The sequence below is a fragment of the Sander lucioperca genome, chromosome 14 (assembly GCF_008315115.2).
Source record: "Sander lucioperca isolate FBNREF2018 chromosome 14, SLUC_FBN_1.2, whole genome shotgun sequence".
Classification (NCBI taxonomy): Eukaryota; Metazoa; Chordata; class Actinopteri; order Perciformes; family Percidae; genus Sander; species Sander lucioperca.
Window position 1 is genome coordinate 32,576,753 of NC_050186.1, and position 25,166 is coordinate 32,601,918.

A 25,166-nucleotide genomic window follows, 5' to 3' on the forward strand; every position below is an offset into this window, starting at 1 on the left:
GTTAAAGTACTAATACCACACTGTAAAAATACTCTGTTACAAGTAAAAGTCCTGCATTGAAAATGTTAGTTAAGTCAAAATATGTAAGTATCATCAGGAAAATGTACTTAAAGCATTAAAAGTAAAAGTATTTAATGCAGAAAAGCATCTCAGCTGGACTTGTAGGCTGTTATATTGTTGGCTAGTTTAATTTAGAATAAAACATATTTTATAAACTACATGTGTGCGCAAAAAAACTAGTAACTAAAGCTGTCAGGTGAATGCAGTGGAGTAAAAAGTACAATATTTCTCTCTGAAATGTAGCGGAGTAGAAGTAGAAAATGGCATGAAAAGAAAAGACTTAAGTATAAGTACTAGTACCTTAAATCTGTACTTAAGTACAGTACTTGAGAAAATATACTTAATACCACTGATATTCATACACAAATGAAGTAACCTTATTGCAAATTTCAGTCTGACAGCCAATCCCCAAAAAACTTAATTCATTCTCTCCTTTTCGTTTTTATTTGTATTTACTATAGCCAGCACTATCAACCAGAAGTTAAAGGTACACTGTGTAGGAATTTCTCCCATCTAGTGGTGAAATTGTATTTTGCATTCAAACGAATAGTGCTCTCTAGCGCCTTGCTTTTTCAAATGTGTGTTCCAACTACCGTAGCCGTTATGTACCAAGACGCTATGACAACATGTCTTCCAATTTTCGCTTTTTTGGCGACGAGGATTCCTTCTCCTGTGGCTCGGCATAAGAAGGATCCTCCATTATGAACTAAAGGGCAGCGCAGGCTTTCAAATGTGCCGGGGCAGTGACAAGCTCCTCTCACTGATGGTTTCAGTCACGTGACGCTGGCTCTGAACGAAAACACGTTGTGGATTAGCTAGACAGGTAGGCTAGTGCTGTATGTCCCTCTCAGAGATTATAGTTTTTCAAAATGGAGGAACGACATGGAAGCCTCCTTGGACTTGCCCGTCCAACATAAATACAGATAAGAAATTCTTCACTTACGAGGATAAGTCAGATCATTGGCAGAGGTCATTTTACACCAATGAGGACATATTTATGAATGAAGACATTGATTTTAGCTAATAAAATACTTAAAACACTACACAGTGTACCTTTAAGAGAGACAAAAATGTAAGTGGAACTAAGGAGTTGCAAATACTAAAGATGCAATAACGTTGGTGCTGGCTCTGCTAAATGTGGAAGTAGCAATGAGTCTACACTGAGAAAGAGAGAGTTCCATCAGAGTAGAAGACATGTAAGAAAAGGTGGGAGGCAGCCCAGCCAGTAGCAGGAGATCGATTAGTTGGCATTTTTTTATGAAAAGAAAAAGTTAAACTTGTGTGATGTCAGCTTGTGAAAAGTGAATATGTTCTAGTTTCATCTCTCCTCTGTGACAGTAAACTGAGTTGTGGACAAAACAAGACATTTGAAGATGTCATCTTGGGCTTTGGGAAACACTGATCCACATTTTTCAACTTTTTAGAGACCAAACAACTAATCCATTCATCCAGAAAAATATCGACAGATTAATCGACAATGAAAATAATCGCTATTGTCAGCCCTAGTGGAGTTTACCTCATGTTGGTGATGAGTTTCTTGATGGAGTCAGACACGGTCCTGGAGTGGCCAGCCAGCACTGACCACTTGGGGGGGTCTTTGGGGTTGACAGCCAGGGAGCGGGCAGTCTGGATCAGGCCGGTCGAGCTCTCCAGCATCGCCTTCGCTGCCGCCACGATGGGCTCCATGGCTGCATGGCCCTGAGGAAAATGAGTGGAAATCAATTTGGATGAAAATGACTCGCTAGAGTAAGATATACTATATAATAGAGATGTTCTGATACCAGTATCGGAAAAGCCTCCAATACTGTCTGACTCTGGTATCGGTAAGTACCGGAGTTTATGCACTGATCCGACACCACATAATTTAGCCCTGAAGAAAATCCACTTTAAAGTAGTTTATTTGTCCCGTTTTCGTTATGACTCGCTGTCAAACTGGATAATACAAGAAAGTGGCATCCTGTGGCGTTCATTGTTTGTGTTTGTTCAACTTTCATAAAGAGTTTAACAACAATACTAGCAATCCCATCACATCCATACAGGGATAGTAGTATACTGCTATCCCTGTCTGGTAGACTTATTTAAAAGAAATCCCTGTGAGCCAAAACCTCAGATTTCCCACTGTTTGGAACGCTCCGGTTTCAACAGCTTTTTCTACTCTACATACCGGTTGCAATAAATATAAACTCATATTAAACTGTGCTCAGTTCTGCTGCTTTCAGTATTCTGATAAAATACAACAAATTGCATTGAATTTAAAAAAAATGAAAGGAAATCATTTCCAACTTTCTTTTATTGAACATATTAAACATTAAATTTAACATAAAAGGCACCACTGAAAAAAGAAAGTTACGCTTTAACCTATAAGAACCCATATTTTCTTTCAACTAACACAAAAAAATCTCGTCTTTTGCGATATGTTGCAACCTTTCGCGATATGTATATTGCGACAGTTGATATTGCGATGACGATAAAAAAAACTACATATTGTGCAGCCCTACCGAGTACAAACCCTTAAAGGGGTGATAGAATGCAAAACCGATTTTACCTTTGTCATAGTTGAATTACGACAGTTCGGTGGGTAAAACAGGCCATACATAGAAGCTCAAAGTCCCATTGACATCCCTTTCCTCTGCAAATCTCACAATTTGAAACTGCTGCTGAAAACGGGCGAATGTCAACAAAGCTCATAGTTGACGTCAACTCGGTCGCTGTACCTTATTTGGCTCTAGTCTCTACCTTTGTCACGCCACAACATTTACATACAAACCACTGATCTGAGGCCAGCTGGTCTTCTGAATCTAGGTCACACAGATCTCAGAAATGTTATACATTGTCCGTCTGCTATTTCATTACTAAATTCACTTTTTTATGCAAGAAATCAACTATGTAGATCTCAAATACGGGCCGTTTTACGAAAATGTATGGCTAATTGCAAATGTGGTCTGACTGTGTAGGACTTAACAAGCTCCACAGTCTGACGTGACAGCCGGCAGGTGCCTGCCAGAGTCACTGGCTTGCAGCCCAGCCTGTCGTTCTTCACAGACCCCGCTGTGAGCTGGCTGGAGCTCTATCAGGAGACTAGAGACAAGAGGCGTTTATTTCCCTGATCGCTTGTTTAAATAACTCCACACACATATCCATTATAAGATTAACTGGAACCTGTGGTTTTTTGAGGTTATAATGCTCCACAAGAGATTGCGGGGCGTAATAAGCTCGCTGACCGCGCTCTCACTCACACACACCGGCCATTAAGCAGGAAGAGGGGAGGGAGAGCAGCGAGCTGCTGGCCGTGGAGCTCCGTCAGGGCAGCGGCATTTGGTAGTCCAGTAACCCAGAAACGGTGACTTTGCGCTGGGTATGGAGTGCCGCGGGCTGCCGGCCATGACGGAGCTCCGTGGAAATCCTCTCTTTTCATCCAGGGCTTTTTCACAGGGTTGCATTAGGGCCCATAGAACAGCACCCGGGCCATTTTCAGCCCAACCAATGTTACATACCCTATTAGGAGACCTTAAGGAACAGTGTGAGATACCCTATATAATCACTCTATCACCCCTTTAATAGTGCTTCCCCTTACTTACTGACTCACCTGCATTCTATGAACACAGAACAGGGAAACAAGTCTACCAAATGTCCCCTCTGGGGATCAATTCAAGTTAAATTATCTTAATTATTTAACGTTGGAGCAGACAGTGAATGATCATCATCAGATCCTGCTCTCAATGCATTTCTGATTGAACTGACTTGTTAAGGTGTTGACATACCTCGGGGCTGATCTGAGCAGGAATGCTGGCGAACTCTGGGTTGGAGGCGAAGGCAGTTAGGTTGTCCACAGCTTCTATCAGAGGAACAGTGGCTGCCTTACACTTCTCTCTGTTCTCATGGTTAAAGGCTCCATCCAAAGCCTGCACAGAGGGTTTAGTCACGATTACACTGATTGCATTGCTATTAGGGCTGGGTATCGCCCGATTTCCCGAATCGATTTGATTCCGATTCGCAAGGTCCCGATTTGATAAGACTTCTGATTCAATTAAATTTCGATTCAATGAGAGATATTGCAGTTACAGCACCAATTTTGCTTGGATATGAAAGAGATTCTCAGAGAACTAATACTGTAAATGGACTGGGCGATGGGGAGAAAATCAAATATTACGATATCGATATTGCGATGATATTGTAGGGTTGACTTTTGGTGCTTTCACAAAATATATAATACACAAAACAGTCTGGAAAGTTCAGAAAATGACATCACTTTACTGTAATGCAGAAGACAACACTTGTATTACGATATTACGATATCCAAAATCTAAGATGATATTTAGTCTCATATCACGATATCAATATAATATAGATATATTGCCCAGCCCTAGCTGTAAAAATAGTCATGTTTACATTAAGAATTGTCCCCAGCCTTTAAGGGGAGCCCAGTGCTAAGACATGCAAATCAGACATTTTCTTTCACTCAACACAGAGTACATGCTTTTCATTTAATTGATGATGTACTACTAACCTTTATGGACTTGACCAGATTGGCAGTGGTGTTGGCCACCTCTTTGGCTGACTGGACAAACTGCCTCTTGGCAACCGGATTGGCAGTTTTGGAGGAGGCCAGGCGGCAGGCGTTACACAGTGCCGAGGTGTGTTTGGCCACGATGGTGGCTGCAGAGAGCACCTGGGCAGACAAACACGTGTTCAACCACATATCAATCGACCGATACTGTTTTTTTAAGGCCCATACCGATTAGACCAAAGTAGAACACTTTTTAATTCATTAACTTCTGCATTATCATTAAAAATCTGCAAACTGCCAAAAACGACCTGATAATCATCCAGGGCCATGAATCGGTCTATCCCTAATTTATTTAGGGCTTTACAGCAACCAGCAGGTATCCAAAGTGCTTTACATCAAGGACCAAGAATAAAACAACATAACATACAATAAAAAGAATAAAACATTGAATACAGTAAAAATCTGAAAAAAAGAGGAGAGGGAAAATCTCACCCCTCTACTATGTATTAAAAGGTGCGGTGAGCGATTCTGCGCAAATGTTATTTGAACTCAACTGCGAAACAAATTCAACCCCCCCTTCTGAAGCTCCACCCCCAGATTCATGGACTGATAACTACTGGCCGGCCGGCCGGCACATTCACCTGCTGCCTCCCCCCTCCCCCCTCCCCCCTACCATCAACTGTCGCTGCCTGTTGCCAATTGGCTGGAATAGTGTTTTGTGGCTCGTTCACTCCTTTCTGTTTGTTTTCCATTTACACAGCCAGTGCTGTACTGGATTTTTTCCAGCGCTCACAGAAAATAGAGAGCTAGGTGACCGTAAGGAGATATTCGCTGAGTTTGACAAAGTGTGTATTGGATTAACATCACTTACTATACCTTTAAAAGCCATTCTAAATAAATACGCTTTGAGTTACGTATAGACTCACAAAGCAAGATGAAGACGACTGATGATAAAACTGGCTATTAGTGTGATCTGGCAGTGAGATCAGCATGTACCTGAGACTGGGTGCAGGCTGGGTCCACCAGGTTCTGGCAGGCCATCTGGATGGACTGATTAGCCCGGGCAAACTGAGCAGGGTCCACCAGGCCCTTCTGACCTGCTGAACTGTTGGGGTCTGATACTCCCACCAGATAGGCAGCCTGGAGATCAACAACACTGGTCAGTTTACATTGTGGTAAGTATTACAAGTGCACGTATTATAAAACACAACCAAACCAGACTACATTGTTTGTCTCTGAGTCAGGGGTCACCGACCTATACCATCAAAAGAGCCATTATTAGCCATAAAAAAACTTGCACATATTTTGGATTATCAACATTCTTTTGATAACTTTTTGTCATGAGGGTCCACAGATTCTACATGCAAAGTTTCATGCAGATCAGGCTGACGGCCTAGGAAGAGTTGCACAAAAGTAGCATACATTTTTTTATCGTGATTTTTATGAAAAAATAAAGGTTTACCTGTACAGCTGCTTCAGTCAGACCACACAGAGCTTTGGAGCCACCACTGACTGAATCCCCAAACTCTGGCAGGTTGGAGTTCTTGGCATGGTGGGAAATGCCGGCCATGGACTCACCGAGGACCTGACACAAGAGACATGGTTTAGTTTGGAGAATATTTTCATTGTGTCTTTAGATGTTGTTTATGGTGACCAATCCACTGAGCAAACAGGGATAAAGAGCAAAGAGATCAGTGAAAGAGTCATGCACAAGCATAACCGATAACTGAAAAAGTAACTTTGTTGGTAAGGACTGACTTGTGTCTGTATTCCAGGGTATCAAAAACTCACAAGCACTGAACGCTTGCATCAAATGTCTGCTCAGAATGATTGTCTTGTTCACCTAACCCTTGATCAGACAGTTCCTGAAATAACTCAAAAACCTCGCATTCCATTTATGGAGTTCTTGTAGGGTCACTTTTATTTTTTTTAACATTTAACATTTGAGAGCTTTGGCTTCTTTTGTTAAATGAACAAAGGTGACATGTTGATATTTATTTCAGTAAGGTTGTGGTATAGGTAGCAATCATGGATCAGCACTAGTATCATAAAAATCTTCTTAACATAGTGAAAAACCACACCCTTGTGTTGTCTTCCCGTCGACCATGCAACTTTTTGTTTTCCAAAATTACAATGGAATTTTTTTCTTCTTTTGTCACTAATCCTAAAGTTTTTTGTCATTTTTTTCTTTTCAAATGCTATAAAATTGAATAAAAACCTAAATTCAATGAAAGTAGTGAACTGATCATTTATTTTACTTGTGAAGAGCGTTTAATGGAACCAATCCACCTTATTTTTTTTCCACAATTTTGTCAAAAGTAACCCAAATTTCTGATGGAGAAACTTTTTGAAAATGGGTCAAATTTGACCCGAGGACAACAGGAGTAGTTTCACTGGGATACTTTAAATTCTGGGGAAAGACTGCTTTATTGTCACTTGGGGCAGCACTTCCTCTGATAAATAAATGTACATTTTAATGGAGCAAAGCAGCACATACTGTATCGTGAGAGAAAGTGAACTGCCTTTTTACGACACTGAATGCATGCTTTAGCAAAGAAGTGAAGAAATGAGAGGAGGGTGAACAAAGGAAAATGAGATGAGCAACAAGTGATGGTAGAGAACCAAACACAGTAGAAGAGCAGCAGTGAAGTACAGAACGTTCTACCTTAGAGTTCTCCATGACACTGTCGATGCAGTCAAAGTACGACAGGTCGTTGATGGCTTCTGTCGGGTTGTCCAGCATCCCCCTCACCGACTGCACACAGGCACAACACAGTCACAGTGTGCACACGCTCACAGACACAGACACACACTCACAATGATAACACAATGTGCCTACACATTATGGTTTGGTACCGAAACCCGGTTCCACTATGGACTGCACTATTATGGCAGCCCTGTACGTTTATTGTAGACCCAGTTTAATATGCCCTGTCCCTGCTCTGTCTCTCAGAGATATTCAACTGGGGGTCCGGGACCCCTAAGGGGTCCTCAGAGTTAGTGCAGGGGGGCTACCAAATTATGTTAAAAAATCTTTCAAAAATGTAAGATGTCTGAAAATATAGATTAATATGAATCCAACAAATTAAAATAACAAAGATAAATTGGCATATTTGTGAAGAAACATTTAATTTGCACATTGAAGATAAGCTTGCTATAGGTAAGGCAGCCACTATGGTAGCTATACCGTTAAGCTTAGGGATTTACTGTGCCTTCCACATGATGTATAAATATATACTGTACATATGAATAATATATTAGTATCCATTCATTCTCATCCATCCCACCCTGTTTAACATGCAACTTAATTGTATACAGTATATGTAGGGGGTCCCTACTCCGGCTCTCTCTTTGCTGGGTCTTTGTAAACGATAGAGTGTGGTCTATTCTATCTGTAAAGTGTCCTAAAATAACTCCTGTTGTGATTTGACACAATAAATCTAACTGAATTGAGCTTAGGGGTCCTTGGCCTACAAAACGCTGAAGAGCCCTGTAACAGGTGGATGGTTGTCTGATGGTTGTTGTTACCTCCAGCTCTCTGAGAGCGTTGTCACACTCCTTCTGACCGGGCGCCTGCCGAGTGCACATGGTGATCAGCTGGTTGATGCTGTCTGTCACTGCCCTGTGAACACAAAGGCTCAGATATGTGAAGACAGAGGGGCAGCGAGAAAACGACGTGGCAGACAAAGAGCCGGAGAGAGAAGTGTTTGTTACCGAGCGGCGGCTGCTAGCTGGTTCTTGAGGTTGGGCGAGCTGGGGTCAGTGGACAGGACTTTGGCTGACAGCAGCAGCTTGCTGGAGGACATGGAGATGGTCTTCAGGTTGGACACCACCTGCGTCTGGTCCTCTTTAGACTGGAGGAGAGGAGGAGGACGGAGGCATGTAGAGTGTTTCAGAAACTTCACAGTTATAGTGCCTTTCAAAACCATGGTTACAAGGTGCTGTGCAGTGCAACACTGAGTAAAAATAGGCAACGGTAGGCCTGTAACATAATTGTCCAGTGTTTCCTCTATGTTGATAGAATTTTTTTATCACAAATAGGGCAGACACATAATAGGGTTTCCGCTATGTACACCACGCACCGCCGCTCCTTCAGCTGTTTATGAAAAGTCATAAAGTCGTAATTACATGACTCTGCAGAGCCGTCTGCTCTACTGAACTCAAGCCAACTGTCATCCGCTCTCTCTCCCCTTTAGGGCGAGCAACTGGAACAGTGACAGGAGGTCGTCACTCGCGAAGTCTTGGCAACCAAATAAACAATAGGGCGAGTACTACTTGTCACTCTATCTTAGGCAAAGTGACAAACCGCGACGAAAGCCACGACATGAAATCTGCACTCACGCGGGTCCCGTGAAATATGACAGCTACAGTTTATTGGAAAATAGCATTGTGGACACTGAAGTTGATGAATTTACTATTCATCAGACCCCAGATGAGACAAGAAGCTAACGTTAGCGAACGCTGCGGTGACGGTCCCTCTGCCTCTGACTCCCGCTGCAGGAGACGCTGTATTCCTCCGACACGCTGTATCAACGTTACTATTTTAAAACCTTTTTCCAGGTTAGTGGGGGTGCATACCGCTCAAAACCAACATGAAAAACGTATTAATGTTCACTCAGCGGTTTGTTTTGTTGTTAAACTGTGTGTAAAATGAGCGGTGACGTTAAATCACCGGTTTCAGGTAACGGCACCCTAGGGTACCGTCTATTTGCTGGATGGTTTTCAAGGTAACGGTCGAAAGCTAACATTAGCAGATAAGCCCGTTGACAGCGACGTTATTGTTCATTTTTTGGCACAATGTTTCTGACCGTTGTAGTGGTTGTTGTGACTGAAAGTGTGATGTGAGATGCTAAAAAGGACCTACACGCTGTTTTCAGGTAACTACTTTTTGACACTTTCTTCAATGTTTTTGTCACTCTTCCCTGACGTTTTTGTCACTGATCATTTATTTTACTTGTGAAGAGCGTTGTAGTGAACCAACCACATTATTTTTTTTAACTATTTGGTTGAAAGAAACCCACATTTCTGATATAGAAACTTTTAGAAAATGGGAGGGATAAAATAAAAAGTAATAAATGAATAAATGTTTTAACTGAACTTAACTTTGACTGAAAGAGAAAGTTAATCGCAATTATTTGTGAGAAAAATTTATCGTACAGCAAAATTTGGAATTGTTGCAGCTCTACAGAACGGGAGGTAACAATATAAAAAGTTAACAAAAAAACGTAATGATAATGATAAAAAAAAACAACTACAAAATAAAAGGCAAAGGCAAACAGAAGTTAAACACACAAACAATAGAGCTGGTAAGTCCCGCCCCTTCCGTAAAACCCCGCTGGACCTCAAAGTTGAAAAACTGTCAATGCAAGTGAATGGGAGAAAATAATTATTTTCTGGTCCCGTTTGAATTGTGCCATGAATGTGAACATATGTTGTCTGTGAATTTTTTATATAATTTTTCATGTAACGAGTTTGACAGTATATTGCATGATTCTTCGGCTAGCCGTTGTGGAAAAGACAAAACTAGAAAGACTACATGTCGCATATGTGACGTCACCCCATAACGCATTTTCCCTCCATAAATCACGGTGCGATAATCTATGAAGACAGATCGAGATGCCTGTGTGTTTTGTACCCAAATGTCACCATTCAAACAAAATGGGCTGTTCTTTTCTTCAGATTCCCGTCTGAAGTAAAAACTAGGAATCGCTGGATAAAACGGATCAGGTATGTGAAAATAGCAAACGTTGACTTACCCACTACTCTGCTAGAAGCAGCGAAGAGCTGTAGTCCACAAAGTGCTCTCACACAAAGTCTAACCGTATCAAAATTCTACCCGCTAAATTGAAGCATTCTTTACACGAAAAATTATATAAAAAATTCACACACAACATATGTTCACATTCATGGCAAAATTCAAACGGGTACAGAAAATAATTATTTTCTCCCATTCACTTGCATTGACGGTTTTTCCACTTTGAGGTCCAGGGCGATTAGCGGAAGGGGCGGGACTTACCAGCTCTATAGACACTGCAGATTAACAGCTGCAGCCCCCTCTGCTGGAACGTTTTAGGCCTGTTTCACCTCTGGCCACAGCCAGCATCACTTGTGTGTAGGGATGCAAACGAAAATGTTTAGAATAAATAAAAAGGCTGAGTAAATTTGACTGAACAAATAGCCTACGGTTTTTGACGACGCAATCAAACAGCAACCAGCGTAGAGTGAAAGGTGCGCGCGCTTTATAAATGCAGCAAACACGTTGGCAGTGTGTGTGTTAGTGAGAGCTGGACTAGGACTGTTTAAACCTTACTGTACGGCTGGTTTCGCCCCAGGTGTGTCTGTCAAACACGGACAGAGACTTCTCTCTTCTCTCTCGTCTCGAGGCGAGCCCGTGATCATAAGCGGCTCGTTATCCTTTGAACAGCTGCAGTCTCTTTTCTTTTCTCTCTTTTTTCCGTGTGGCGGTGATCACTCTAAGTGATCCGCGCTGAAGCACTGTCAAAAGTGTCAACAACGTATGTCGAGGACCATTATTCATCCATCCCCCTTTTTTTGCACTCTTTTCAATGCACTTTTTGTTGTAGGCGTACAGAGTACGTCACATTCTTTCAGCAGTCAGTTTGACCTAATATAGTCTATTCAAGAAGAGGGGCTCAAAGATGGCCAAATAAAAATATTTATAATTATATTTTTGTAAGTTATATTGTGCTTTGTTGCTATAAGGCTATTTGTATGGCTGAAGACCTTTCTTTTTGATGTTGCCTTTCTTTAAATAATTGTTCATTTCTTATACTGCACTGTAAAAACAGCATTCGGCCAAGTTATTCATTATATTCGGCTTCCGTGAAGGATTTCCATTTCGCTGCATCCCTACTTGTGTGTGAGTATTCTCTCATTACACTGACCTGGGATGTTCCGGCCATGTCAACGCCAGCATCCAGGAAGTTGCTGAAGTCCTGTCCAAACTTGCTGGTGGCCCGGGCCAGGTCCTGGGTAGTCCCTCTGGACGCCTGGACCACCTCGTTGGCTGACTGGTTCAGACCGGCCGCGACCTCGTTGAGCTGAGCCTGGACCTCCTGGAAGCTCCTTCCACTGGACGGGAACTACATAGGGGGGGGGGGGGGGAACACAATGAGAGGACAATGAGAGCTGTAAAGCCCAGGTCAGACCAAAGATTCGCACAGAGACAAGTGTAAACCTGCAGCTACTTGCAACGCGTCGGTCTGCAGCGTTCTGAAAGCTGCCAGTTCACACCAATGAGACCAGACGAGATGGTGTATCATCTCCATAGCAACGACTCTTTGTACTTCCGTACTAACTTCCGACTTCCAGGCTTTTTGTAGCTACATTTATCATTTATTGCGTCTATAATATGAATCTGGATAACGTTAATGATAGTGAGATGCTTGCTGCTGAAACAGCTGATGTCACTTCCAGCCTCTGGTGACTCGACGCCATCGCCATCAGCTGTTTGAGTCCAGCTGAGACAGGCCGGGTCAGACCGCTGAAACTTTTCTCTGCGATGTTCTGAATGGTTTTGTCTCGTCCCGAAACTTTGGTCTGAACGGGGCTTAAGAAACAACACGGCAGACAGCAGCGTGGGGCGTCGTTTTGATTTGAACAATTCTGATTCCAATTCCGATTCTTGATTCTCGACATGATTTTTTCACAGATAAGAAGAACATTTTATTTTGATTCAATGGTGATTGACAGTTTTACCGGGCTTTTTCAACATAAAATAAAGCCAGACTTTAGAGCGGCGCTTACTGAGCTCCGTGGCTGCAACACGACAAGCACCTGGAAGTACGGCGGCCGCTACTCAAGTATCAAACAAAAATCACTAACTCAAGCAAAAAAATGGTCACCTCAAAAGTTAAACTTCAAACTTGCAAACAAACATTTGTGTAGTCATAAACTATTGGTCTTTTAGTCGTTTGATAAATGTCCTTTTGTTAACAGTTCCCTCTGCTTCTTTCTCATTGGTCAGTTTTTTGCTCTCCATTGTGTCTCTCCATCATGTTTACCTTAACTGCAGATGTGATGGAGAGAGCAACTCAACTGTAAACATCAATGGTCAAATAACATCAACATCATCAACAGTAGGGCTGGGCGATATGACCTAAAAATAAAATCCCTGATTTTTTCCAAAAAAATCCGATTTAAGATTTAAATCGATTTTTTCTCCCCCTACTTAAAATCAATCTGCAGATGACAAAGAAATTGTTCAAAACAAGTTTTAACTTCATTTTGTTTTGACGCACACACAGGCACACACATGGGGCATGTATACCATTATGATTATTCATGCCAATTTTGTGGAAAAATAAATTGGTTTGAGTGTTTTCCCTTTTTTTGGATGGGGGGTGCTATATATTCAACAACAAACAAACTGATGTGTGAGATAAAGCTGTTTTCACACATACAGGTAATTCACTTCTCGTTCCTCGCTAAAAGTTCAAATCATTTTAACGTTATTGCGCAACCTTGCCCCTATTTTCACCTGTTGCTGAGTAACGTACATTAACATCCCATGGTCTCTTGAATGTAGCATACCTGTAGCTAGCTCCTAGTAGTAACTAGCGGTAGAAACAAACGTCGAAGAGGAGCTCTGTGCTACAGAGCGGTGATTGCTAGTTGTTTAAGCCGCTACAGACCTCCATCACAGCTCGGTCGTATCAGCGGCATTTAGTAGATGTGTTGAGCCGCAAAAGAGTTCCTCAACACCGCCTCTGGTGGCCCGCGTGGTGGTCCTTCAGGTCAGCGGTAGCTGGTGGTTCAGTTATCCGAGAATAGGTGACTCTCAGCCGGGGACAGAGCACCGCGAGCTGCCGGTCATTTCGGCGGAGATTACGGATAAGTAAGTAATGAAACTACTAGTTAAGAAAAGAATTAATGTTAGTCCCTGTCGCTGCCATGTTGTTTGTGTATTGCTATGGCAAACTGGCGGGGCGAGGGCTGAGCCCGTTCGGAGCTATGGGAGCCCAGAGGGGAGCGTCGGCGGATGTTAAGGAGAAAATCGATTTTCATGTAAACAAATCGACGTTAACTACACATTCGAGTTAATCGATAAAATCGATTTATCGCCCAGCCCTCATCAACAGTCAGACAGCGGCCTACATTACTGATCTGCTGCAGCCTCATGTTGTCAGCAGACCTTTGAGGGGCTCTGATCAGGGCTTACAGGCTGTTCCCTGTACCAGGCTGACAACTAAAGTCACTCCTAGACTGTGGAACGCTGTGCCTCTTGTTTTAAGAGTGACGGCCTCTGTTGAAATCTTTAAAAAAGCAGGCAAAGATGCATCTTTTTAGACAGGCGTTCGTTGTTGACTGTATTACTATGTATATTATGCTTTTGTGTTTTACTATGATTTATTGTGCTTTTTATGATTATTGATTTGTTTTAATGTATTTAGTGTTTTGGCCTGTGGAGCACTTTGTGACTCTGACTGTGATAAGTGCTATATAATTAAACTTTATTTACAGTGTAGCAAAGGAAACACAGATAAAAATGAATATGTTGGGGGTTGCTATGCAGTAGCACCGACATCTGGGAAACATTGTTTTCTCAGAATCTGGAACGCATCATTTTGGATGAGACTTGGTCATTGTCATTGATCACTCACAGAATCACCCAGGAGAGTCTTGCTGGCTTCGCCCACAGTGCGGATGGCGTTGTCCACATCCCTCTGGCCAGGAAGGCAGTTCACACATCTGTTCAGGGCCTGAGACACGGCCTTAGCCACCTACACACACACACACACACGCACACGCACACGCACACGCACAAACACACACATTGAAAATTGAGTCAAACAAGTTTATGTGTCTCTGTAAGTCACTGAGTCACTCTTATGTCTAATCTGCCAACAGAAATATGATGCAACTATCAGGGAGGAAATGATCAGGGTGTAAACATTGCAAAAGATATTCTATATATATATATCTAAACCAAAATGTAGCAGTAGAGATGTAGCCTCAGTCTGTGTCTGACCTGGGCCAGCCGCTGCTGACTCTCTGCATCTCCTGGCTTGGCGATGGCCCTCTTGGTCTCTTCGATCAGGTTGGCCGACTTATCCATGATGTCACCGGCAGTGTCGAGCACTGCGTTACGCGCTGCTTGGTCGCCTGTGGTGGCAGCCACGCCTCTGGCCGCTGAGGCCAAGGACTTTAAAGCCTGGGCCACGTCTCTGGCTGCCATGCCTGGATCCAACAGGAGAGAGGAGAGCAACTTCAGTGTAGGCACGAGAGTGTATAAGATTGACAGGTATGATAACCTTCAGCAAAAAATATCAAGGTTTCACGGTATTGCCATTACAGCTTTAAAAACTAACTTCGTTTTTTTCCAACCTGGACCCTATTTTCCTGATTTTGTGTCTAAGTGACTGATGGGAACAACAATGTTTGACATTGGTCCAGTATTAAGCGAGACCGCAAAACAAGCTGCAATGTAACCTTAATGGGCAATGGTCAAAAAGACTGAGATAATAAAAGGCATTATAAATTAAAATATAGCACTGTGAACTATAAACTGCTGCAATGAAGAAGAAAAAAAGAGCTGCAATAAACTTTTTTTTCATTGTACAAACAAGCAGAGAGAAATAACCTTTGATGAGCTGAGTTTTAAAAATGTATTTGAATATTTCACAATTTCATAGTCAGCGACGGAGAACTCGTGACTCGACCTGGAGTTCAGATAATGGGGACTCGACTCGGACTCTTCTTTGGTGACTTGGACTCGAACACTGGGGACTCGAGACTTGACTCGGTCTCGACAGTTGGTGATAGTTATATTGTATATTTTGTCTGTCTCTTTTCGGTTCTTTGTGTAATCCATTTAACAGGTGCTAAACATGTATTTTATTGTTTGGTCAAAGTAAATGAGTGATGTTTGATTTTCTGTGTTTTTGTTAAACCTAGTCTCGCATTACCAGACCTTCCTCCATAGCGCTGTGGAGGAAGGTCTGGATAGTCCACACAGCATTCCTGGATGGGAGAAACGTGCTCTGGTTTATTGGCATTTCTTTAAACCAATCACAATCGTCTTGGGAGGCGCTAAGCACCGGACGCAATAACGGTGCTGCTGCAAAATAGTCTCGGGAAGGAACTTGTTTTGGTGGAACATGTGTACGTTCAAAAGTAGTTTTAGTCGTGCAACAGAAAACTCAGATTGGACAGATAGTCTAGCTATCTGTCTGGATTTACCCTGCAGAGATCTGAGGAGCAGTTAACCATAGTCCTCAGAAATCCACCGGAGGTTAGAATGCCAACACAAAGGAAGCGGAAGGTGACGGACATCCGGTGGAATTTCCGGCGGCACCGGATATAGACAACGTTAACACCCACCTGTGTAGTTCTCGTTGCCCTGGGTGGCCTCACTCAGCAGCTGGGCGATGGCCGAGCTCACAGCCTTGGTGCTGGTCACCAGATCCTGGGAGCATTTCTCAGGCTGAACAACACAGCAGGGAGACATGGGAAGAATTTATACTAGAGCTGGGGGATATGGAGAAAATCAAATATCACGATATTTTTGACCAAATACATCAATGTCGATATTGTAGGGTATTGGTGCTTTCACAAAATATTGAAACAGTGGGAGTATAGATATATAATCACCAATAACGTGGATACAATGACTACTCGGGTAAAGGCAAATAACAGAACAATGTTTATAGTGTGATTTATGCGAGGATCTGTACCAAACACAGATGTATTCTTTAGTCTGTAGGATAGGATCTGTAGGCCGGGACGTCTCTGCAGCACCACAATACTTCATTCAGAATGGGTGACACATTGTCTTTGACAAATATTCCTGCGATTTGGATATTGCAATAGTCCATATTGCGATTTCAAATAATTGTGCAGCCCTAGTATCCGTCTAGTTCATGGCGTGGCACAACTTGGTAAGGAATAACGACGTGTTCGTGTGTCTCACCGTCTCTCCTGGCAGAGGTTTGAGTTTGCCCTCGTCAGCTGAAGCCTTGGCTTCCTGGATGTCCTTCTCCAGACCTCTCACCATTGACAGAGCGTTGTCTATCTCCAACGGGCCACACGCTTCCTGAGCCTACACACACACACACACACACACACACACACACACACACACACACACACACACACACACACACACGCTTATCTGAGTGCTGTGTCTGTCTATGCAACAAGCTTGAACAAAGATGGAAGAACGGACCAGCTGATTGAGGGGAATTAACTACTCGCATGCTAGCCAAGACTCTAACCGTGTGCGTTGTGTGCATGCGCACAAAGTCTCTGAGGCAGTATACTATACTGGGCAAAACACGTCACTTGATCAACACTGAGGTAGCCACTATTTTATATTATTGAATGGTTTATCTGTACATCCATTATTGTACGATAGCTTGGGCTAGTACCAGTGGTGAAGTAAATATTTAGATCCCTTACTTTAGCAAAAGTACCAATACCACACTGTAAAAATACTCCGTTACAATAAAAGTCCTGCATTGAAAATGTTACTACAGTAAAAGTCTGTAAGTATCATCAGGAAAATGTTAAAGTGTTAAAAGTAAAGAACTCTCCTCCCATTGTGTAAAGTGTAAAGGTTCCAACCAGGTGTGTGTTTAATGGTCTGATCATCTCAGCTGGACTTGTAGGCCGTTATATTGTTGGCTAGTTTACTTTAGAATCAAACATCAGGTTTTATAAACTACATGTGTTTTGTGTCTAAAAATCTTAACATGTAAAGTAACTAGTAACTAAAGCTGTAACAGATAAATGTAGTGGAGTAAAAAGTACAATATTTCTCTCTGAAATGCAGCGGAGTAGAAGTAGTACTCAACAGTACTAGTACTAGTACCTCAACATTTGTACTTAATTACAGTACTTGAGTAAATGCACTTAATTACTGTATATTCCACCACTGGCTAGTACTCATCAGACCAAACTGAAGCCTGTATAGCGCAGGGGTTGATGCATAGACTGTATTAAGTGAAGCCAAACATCTCTGTGGCCCCCTGGTGGCTGACTAAAGATGGACATGGACCAAACTAAAACAAGTCAAAGTACACCTCAAATACATTTTTCCCCAAAGATGGTTTTAGTCATTTAAGGTAGTTCTGATCACGCTGATGTTTGTTCAAGTGTTAATTTTTCTGATGAGTTTGGTTTTTATTAGTGATGCTTCAAAGATTGTGATGAAACGTCATGACTGACAGCTGTGATTGGTCGGGCGGGTGTATGGGCGGGACTCCACCGCCCGATCACTACTGCACAGAGGCTCCAAAACTACATGATGGCAGCTCTAAGGCATATCACAAGAATGTGTGTCTGTTAATGATAGTGTTTGTGTATACTCACAATGAAATTAGTGTGCATGCGTGTGTGTGTGTGTGTGTGTGTGTGTGTGTGTGTGTGTGCGCAGTTAAGACTATGACTGATTCATTATACTTTGTGTAACAGTTAGGTGTTTATGGTACGCATTGTTGTCAAGTACTATGCTAAACTATGTCTCTGTTTTTTACAATGTCTAAAATTATTAATACATGCATAAAATGCAATTTTGATTATTACATTGCTGTAAATATTTCCTAGAATATGCTGCCTGGAGAACGCCACTTGTCAAGCCCCCAAAATTGTACATTGCATCTTTTTTTTTAAATGCATATGTGTAAATAATGAAATGAAACAAGTAAAAACTACACACATTTTGCAGTAGAATAGAGATTAAGTTATATATAGCTCTCCCTGTGTGAATCTTAAAAGCATGTTAGTGAGTCCACATCATAAAGACAAAACAATGAAGAATGCAGATGCGTGGTACCTTCTGGGAGGTGGCACGGAGCTCAGCCAGGGCACTGGCCAGGTTCTTAGCACACTGGCTGAGCTGCATAGCTGAGGCCTGGTCCCCGATGGTGGGAACGGTGGCTTTGGAGGCTGTTACCATCTTAGCACCAGGCTGGGGGAGGAGAGGAAGAGACAAACTGTTAGCCCTCTGGCCAGTCCACACAGCATTCCGGGATGGGAGAACAACGTGCTCTGGTTTATTGGCATTTCTGCTACTTGGGCGGAGTGATTTGCTGTGACTATACAAATCACAACATGTAAATAGGAACATGTTGGCGTTATTTTGTCACTTATTGGGAGCAGTAGGCTAGATGGAGCTGGTTACCTCCAGGATCTGTGCTAAGCTAGGCTAGTGGTGGGTGCATCAGACAGAGTTACGACACGCACGGAGGTGAGAAGAGTATGTATGGACTTATCTAACTCTGAGGGATACGGGGAATAAGACAAAGTCCCAATAAGGCGGGTTCCTTTAAAGCAGCCATATTATGCTCATTTTCAGGTTCATAATTGTATTTTAAGGTTGTACCAGAATAGGTTTACATGGTTTAATTTTCAAAAAACACCATATTTTAGTTGTACTGCACCGCTCTCTCTCACTGCTGCAGATCCTCTTTTCACCTGGTCTCTGTTTTAGCTACAGAGTGAGACCTCTTTTCTTCTTCTTCTTCTGTACTATCTTTGATTGCACTTGCACATGTCCAGTAGCTCAGATGTAGATCATGTCAGCTAGCTAGCTCCATAGACAGTAAAAGAAAGGCTGTTTCTACAACTTCGGTCAGTCACAAGGCAGGATTAGCTGGGAGACTTCTAAATGAGGGCGCACATGGAAGTAGTTCTTTTGTAGATTATGGTGAACTTGTGTGTGTTGTAGCAGTGCTTTGCTATTGAGAACGAGGTAGCATGCTAGCGTTAGCATGCTAGCGTTAGCATTAGCGTTAGCATGCTAACGCTACGAGCTAATGGTTGCGGTTAGCCTGCTCGTTTCGGCTTGTGATGTGATCGGCACGGCTTGTGACATCACAAGCCGTGCAGATTTTGAACAGCTCACCCAGAGACTGAAGGCAGGACACATTCAGAAACCGTATCTCACTCTAAACACCATGGGTGGATTTTTTTCAAAGTTTGTATGTGTGTGGAAGCACCAGAGACACAACATAACACCCCAAATCCCAGAAAAAGTGTTTTTTTCATAATATGGGCACTTTAAGTGAAGTGGAAATGCTATTAAAATCAGGGGGCTGAAAACATTAGATTTATCCTCTAGACCAGGGGGTCCCTTAGGGGGTTCCCTAGGGGGTCCTCAGAGTCAATGCAGGGGGGCCTCCAAATTATTGTTAGGTTTAAAAAAAAATGTGAAAGTCCTAAAATGAATCCAACATGTTATTAGCAAATATAAATCCCCACTGATGATAGATGATGATGACTAGCCACCCACAGATGCATATAAAATCATGCCAATTACTACAATGAATAAGCTATTTTAATAGCTTACTACTCAATGCAAAAAGAATTATGTATAAAGGCTTTATACATGTAATTGTAGGCTCAGTTTATTATGCAACTTCATTTTATACAATATATGTAGTAGGGGCTCCGTCTCTCTTTCAGCTAAGGGGTCCTTGGCTTAAACTATGAATATCTACAGTACATAAAATATAATGGGAACCTAGCACCTGCCAAGCATGGTGTTGGTTTTTATTCTGAATGTTCCTTTTCAGCTCTTCACTCACACTGATTTAGGTCATTTAAGACACTATAAAAATAAACTTGTAGAGACTAAGGGGGCTTTTACACCTACTTTGTTTGGTCCAAAAAACATGAACCTAAGTGTTAATGCATCCCAGTACAGCAGATCGGCATATCATTTCAGTGTTGTCTTGTGTATCAGAACAGATCACACAGCCTAAATAACCACAAACAAATGACAAGACCTAAAAGACACAATCTGTTTGTGGCTATACGTGTCACTGCTGCACCACCATTACTGTATTGCACTATTCTGTCAATGCACGCTCAGTTAGAAGTCTGCTGCCCTGTCACTGTACTACTGTGTGTTTCTGTTGTTCACTGATTGAACGCAGCGAGTGGTGTGTGCGACAGTCACCTGCAGGAAGTTCTGGCTGGCGCTGATGAGAGCCAGCTGAGCGCTGGGGCTGTCAGGCTGGGACTGGCTGCCTCGGACTCCCTGAACCAGCTGAGGGATCTGCTCTGCCACCACCTGATGACACACAGACAGACACACACAGACACAGACAGATATAAGTCAAATCACTGACTGTTCGACCCTTAAAACTGGATGCCTTTCATAACTTCTGTTGAACTTTAAAGGATGCAAACCATAGCCAAAAACAAAGCCACTCTGTCTGTGTGAGATGAAGCGCCAGGTTTACCTTGCAGCTCTGGACCAGCTGCTGCTGGGCCGCCTGGTTCTTGCTGGACGAGGCCGCGTGCTGGGCAGCGGCGATGGTCTGAGTGGCGGCGGCTGCGGCCTGTTTGGCTGCATTCTGACAGGAAACAGGAAACACACACGTGCCAACTTCAAAACACTGCTTGTATTAGCAGGGTTTTTTTTTCCTGCATAGAGACATTTTTGGTGACCCCCCCAAACAGCTTTTAGCCAGTCCCAAAGGAAAAACACCAGCACCAAAATGTTAAGGACTGAGAATAAAAATAGCAATTCAAATCCTCTCTGAATGTGTTTAAGAGCAATTTACCAAACAACCGCAGTCAGCAGGCAACACAAAACACAATCAAGGATTGTAAATGGCACTCAGATTTGGGCAGTTCTTTGCTCGGCCTCCTTCCTTTTTTTTTTTTTTTTTTTACCTCCAGCTTGTTGACCAGCCGTTTCTTGATAGCATTCTGGGCAGCGGCGTTGGTGGCCATGCGGAGACCTTCAGCAGCCTCTCGCAACTTCTGCTGCTGCTCCTCACTGTCAGGGTTTGCTGCTGCGCCCTGGGGTTGGAGAGGCACACATGTAACAACATTACACATTAGACCAGGGGCGTCACACTCAACTTCACTAAGGGCCACACTGGAAAATGAGAATCACATCAAGGGCCAGACGTGGAGATGCTTTTATTTCAAAAAAAGTCAAATCTCTTTGACTGTATTATTGCATGTTTCGTATAGTCTTCTCACTTACAGTTTGGTCCACATAGAGTCCTAAAAAAGTCAGAAAAACGTTCCGCTGCCATCATACAGTAGAAAACCAGTGCCCAAAATGTCGGGAAAAGTGACAAAAACTTTGGAAAAAACGTATTTATTGTGAACCTAAATTGATATGCGGGAATGATCAAAATCTGCGAGGGGCCGGATTTGGCCCGCAGGCCTTGAGTTTGACACGCGCATTAAACATTAAACAGGCTAATGGAAAAGAAGAAGTCTGTTTGATTGTTTCTACCTATCTGACTGTCAGCTCTCCTGTCTTAGGGCTCCTGCACACTGCCTGCCTGTCAGCTGCGTGGCGTGTCCGTTTTTATTTCGGCTCCCATGGTAACAGGGTTAGAGCGTGCACACTGCCTGCGTGACACTCACGTCTCGGGCGCGGCTCGAGCCGCGCTGAAAATGCGTGCATGCTAGAAACAGGGCCGCCGCCTATTTTTCACGTGACACGCAAGCATGTTGGAAGTGTTTCCAAGCAAAATAGAATAGAAAAAGATGTTTATATGTCATTTTGACACAAATACATATTAATAAATGGCATGTTGATGTTTTAAAGTCTCTAGGTTTTGACATAAATGCAGATATAAATGTCATTTAAAAAAATAATAAATAATTATCGATTTTCAAATATTGCAACTGTCAATACAGAACGAAATATTCTGTAGCCTGTATTCATTAACTTTTTTCACAAGAAGAGTGCCTTGGACATTTCTTTTTTTCCCTTTAGAACTCTAGTTCACTTGGAAGTGAACCGTGACCCCGTTTTCAGGCGGACCAGAGTTCTATTCTTGGTTCTGCACCAGAGTTCAGATGAGCTTTCACACCGGCCCAAACCAAGCGGACTATCAGTCCACGGGCTCCAGGGTTGGTTTTAAACGGATTAAATGAGGCAGGTGTGAAAGTGACCTTAGCAGATCATAATCACCCTCTGCTGCGGGCATTTCAGTTGCTCCCGTCTGGCCATAGGTACAGCCTTCCCAATGTAGGAGTAACAGATAAAAAAACTCACTTGTTGCTGCTGTTATACGTGCTCTCAGTGATTCATCCTTACTGTATTGTTGTTGTTTTGTAATGATTGTATGTGTTCGCTGCTGGCTGTATCACGCCTTGCCCCTCAGGGATAATAAAGACTCCCTTGACCTTGTTTTAAGCGCAGGCGTAAAGGAAAGACAAAGGCGAAGGCAGACCTTAGCGGCCTCCACCATCTTAGCGGTGGCATCAGCCAGCAGCTTGGCGGCCGACAGCAGCTTGCGGGAGTTCTCCAGGTCCGACTCGCCCTCGGCGTCCATCTTGATGGCGTTGACCAGATCAGACGTGGCCTGAGCGAGGATGCGGGCCTGTCGAACCATCTCACCTGGTGGGTTAAACCAGAGGGAAGGGAAGAGAACTGGGTGTTTAAACGGAAGACAACACTTGTGTCATATCACGCTATCCAAAATCTAAGACGATATCTATCCTCATATATCGATCCCGATAGATCGATATAATGCCCAGCCCTATTAAGAAGCCTTTATTGTCATTATATTACAATGAATACAACGATATTACGAGTGCCCCCTTCCCAGCGGTGCCTAAAAGAAACTATATTGCACACATCCATACATAACATAAAAACAACATTCATTCAACAGCCAAAATTCATCATAAAACAAGGGATAGGGAGGTTGTAATAATAAATATGAATATGTTGCAGTTTTATTCTAATATTGTCGGCCAAGATCGCCAGCGGTCCTGCGGGTTTCTTAGGGTTAAAAGAACGATCTCTGGATTTTATTAATCAATATTGATATCATTCAAATAAAGATCGAATTGAATCGGAAAATCATTTTTTTTATACCCAGCCCTGATACAAAGTTGGTATTTAGCTTGATTTAGACTTTGAAGAGCATCAAGATTCCAAACTAAAACGGGGTCAGACATTTTTATAGTTATATAGTTACTATTTAATAAACACTATATAGGGACTAGTGTACGGGTGGATGAGGGAACGCTTTTGAACACAGCCCTGCAGTGATGGTCTGAGCTCCCGTCACCTACCAGCGTCTCCCATGGAGCTGAAGATGTTCTCGGTGACGTCCAGGATCCGGTCGGTGGCTTCTCCGTGGCGTCCGATGGGATGGCCTCCACTGGCGTACTGTTTGATGTGCTGGAGCAGCTCGTTGAGGGCGTGGGTGACCCCGGTGGCGGCCACGCCCACCTGCTTCAGGAGGCCCTCGTCATTGGTGGCCCCCTGCGACGCCTCCACACAGCCTTCCACTGATTTGGCGACCAGCTTTCCCGCCTCGATCAGCTGCTCCTGGCACACCGGGGAGCTGATGGTCGGAGCCACCACCTTGATGAGGGTTAGAAGAGGAATGGAAGAAAGAAAAGCTTTTTTTATTGTATGACTTACAATTTTTGTATGCTGTATATGCTCTATTTGTTTATCCCGTACTAATATGATATTGCAAAGCAGGGACAGGACTTCATAAGCATTATGCTTCTATCTGCTCCTTCTTGTACTCATCCTTTTCTCGTTCTTTGATAAAATCGGACTGATAAATGACTTGTAAATGATTGTGTTTTATCTTTGTGCTTTATTTGATTTTTGTGATGTATGTTGATTGTTCGAGATAAATAAAAAACTAAACTAAAGATTTCAGGCAGCATTCAGTGTTCTCCTCAGCTTTCAGAAGGTCATTGTCCAACTCTGAGTTGATAGACCTCAGGTAGCTAGGACTGGGACGATATGCTTTTATCCCGATTTAATTCTGTCCCGATACATTGGATTCGTATCGTGATTTTCTTTTATTGCGATTCTAGAAGTATTGGGATTCGATAGCATGGAGTATTGCGATATTCTTTTCCGTCTTGAACAAAAACAAAAGCTGAATCATACACTTGTAGAGACAATATATCATGAGACATTTCTAAAAACTGATAGTTTTCTACGAAGAATGACATCACATATCAGTCAGTCAGTCTGACATTTAATTATTTTGTAAATAAGAACATAAGATGGATGTTCTGCTTTTTCTGCTTGGTTTTGCTGGTACAGATATGATGTAGTCTCCGTCGGCGGTACAGTATGAACAGAACATTTGTAGGCGAATTATTAAATTATAATTTTTTTCCGATTCTGCTGAAACGAATCGTTGGAAAAAAAAAATGGTCCCCAAATTAAATCACGATACATATGATTAGAGATGGTCCGATACCATTTTTTGCTTCCCGATACCGATTCTGATACCTGAACTTGCGTATCGGCCGATACCGAGTACTGATCAGATAACAGTGTGTCATATATTTTATTATGTTTTAACAAGTGTATACTACTATCCCTGTATGGATGTGATATGATTTCTATCTTTGTTGTCAGTCTGGCTCAGGTTAAACTCTTTGTGAAACATGAACAAACACAAACAATGAATGCCAGAACTTTCTTTTATTCTGCAGTTTGACAGTCAGTTATAACGGAAAAAGAACATAAATAAACTACTTTAACGTAGATTCTCTTTAGGGCTTTATTACGTGGTATCGGATCGGTGCATTAACTCCAGTACTTCCCGATACCGATACCAGCGTTTTAGGCAGTATCGGAGCCGGAGCCGATACTGGTATCGGTATCGGAACATCT

At 42.6% G+C, this 25,166-nt stretch overlaps 1 protein-coding gene and 1 long non-coding RNA gene across 4 annotated transcripts in view; one reads left to right on the forward strand and one right to left on the reverse strand.

The window, feature by feature from the left end:
• The window catches only part of tln1 (talin 1), a 118,829-nt gene that overhangs the window by 37,617 nt on the left and 56,046 nt on the right, over positions 1–25,166 (reverse strand). For all 3 annotated transcript variants that reach the window (XM_035991143.1, XM_035991141.1, XM_035991142.1), the window contains 19 exons: positions 23,588–23,882; positions 22,738–22,904; positions 21,212–21,340; positions 20,776–20,889; positions 20,490–20,603; positions 18,363–18,497; positions 16,500–16,628; positions 15,911–16,013; positions 14,559–14,767; positions 14,191–14,310; positions 11,473–11,670; positions 8,282–8,421; positions 8,096–8,189; positions 7,233–7,322; positions 6,030–6,152; positions 5,564–5,707; positions 4,568–4,729; positions 3,822–3,962; positions 1,577–1,758 (listed from right to left, as the gene is read on the reverse strand). In XM_035991143.1, the coding sequence (XP_035847036.1) occupies positions 1,577–1,758; positions 3,822–3,962; positions 4,568–4,729; positions 5,564–5,707; positions 6,030–6,152; positions 7,233–7,322; positions 8,096–8,189; positions 8,282–8,421; positions 11,473–11,670; positions 14,191–14,310; positions 14,559–14,767; positions 15,911–16,013; positions 16,500–16,628; positions 18,363–18,497; positions 20,490–20,603; positions 20,776–20,889; positions 21,212–21,340; positions 22,738–22,904; positions 23,588–23,882 (2,789 nt within the window). The remainder of the gene's footprint in view (positions 1–1,576; positions 1,759–3,821; positions 3,963–4,567; positions 4,730–5,563; positions 5,708–6,029; positions 6,153–7,232; positions 7,323–8,095; positions 8,190–8,281; positions 8,422–11,472; positions 11,671–14,190; positions 14,311–14,558; positions 14,768–15,910; positions 16,014–16,499; positions 16,629–18,362; positions 18,498–20,489; positions 20,604–20,775; positions 20,890–21,211; positions 21,341–22,737; positions 22,905–23,587; positions 23,883–25,166) is intronic.
• Positions 1,770–25,007, forward strand: LOC116041473. Its single transcript, XR_004102971.1, has 3 exons — positions 1,770–1,962; positions 19,216–19,225; positions 24,994–25,007. It is a non-coding gene; the product is annotated as an uncharacterized LOC116041473 (long non-coding RNA).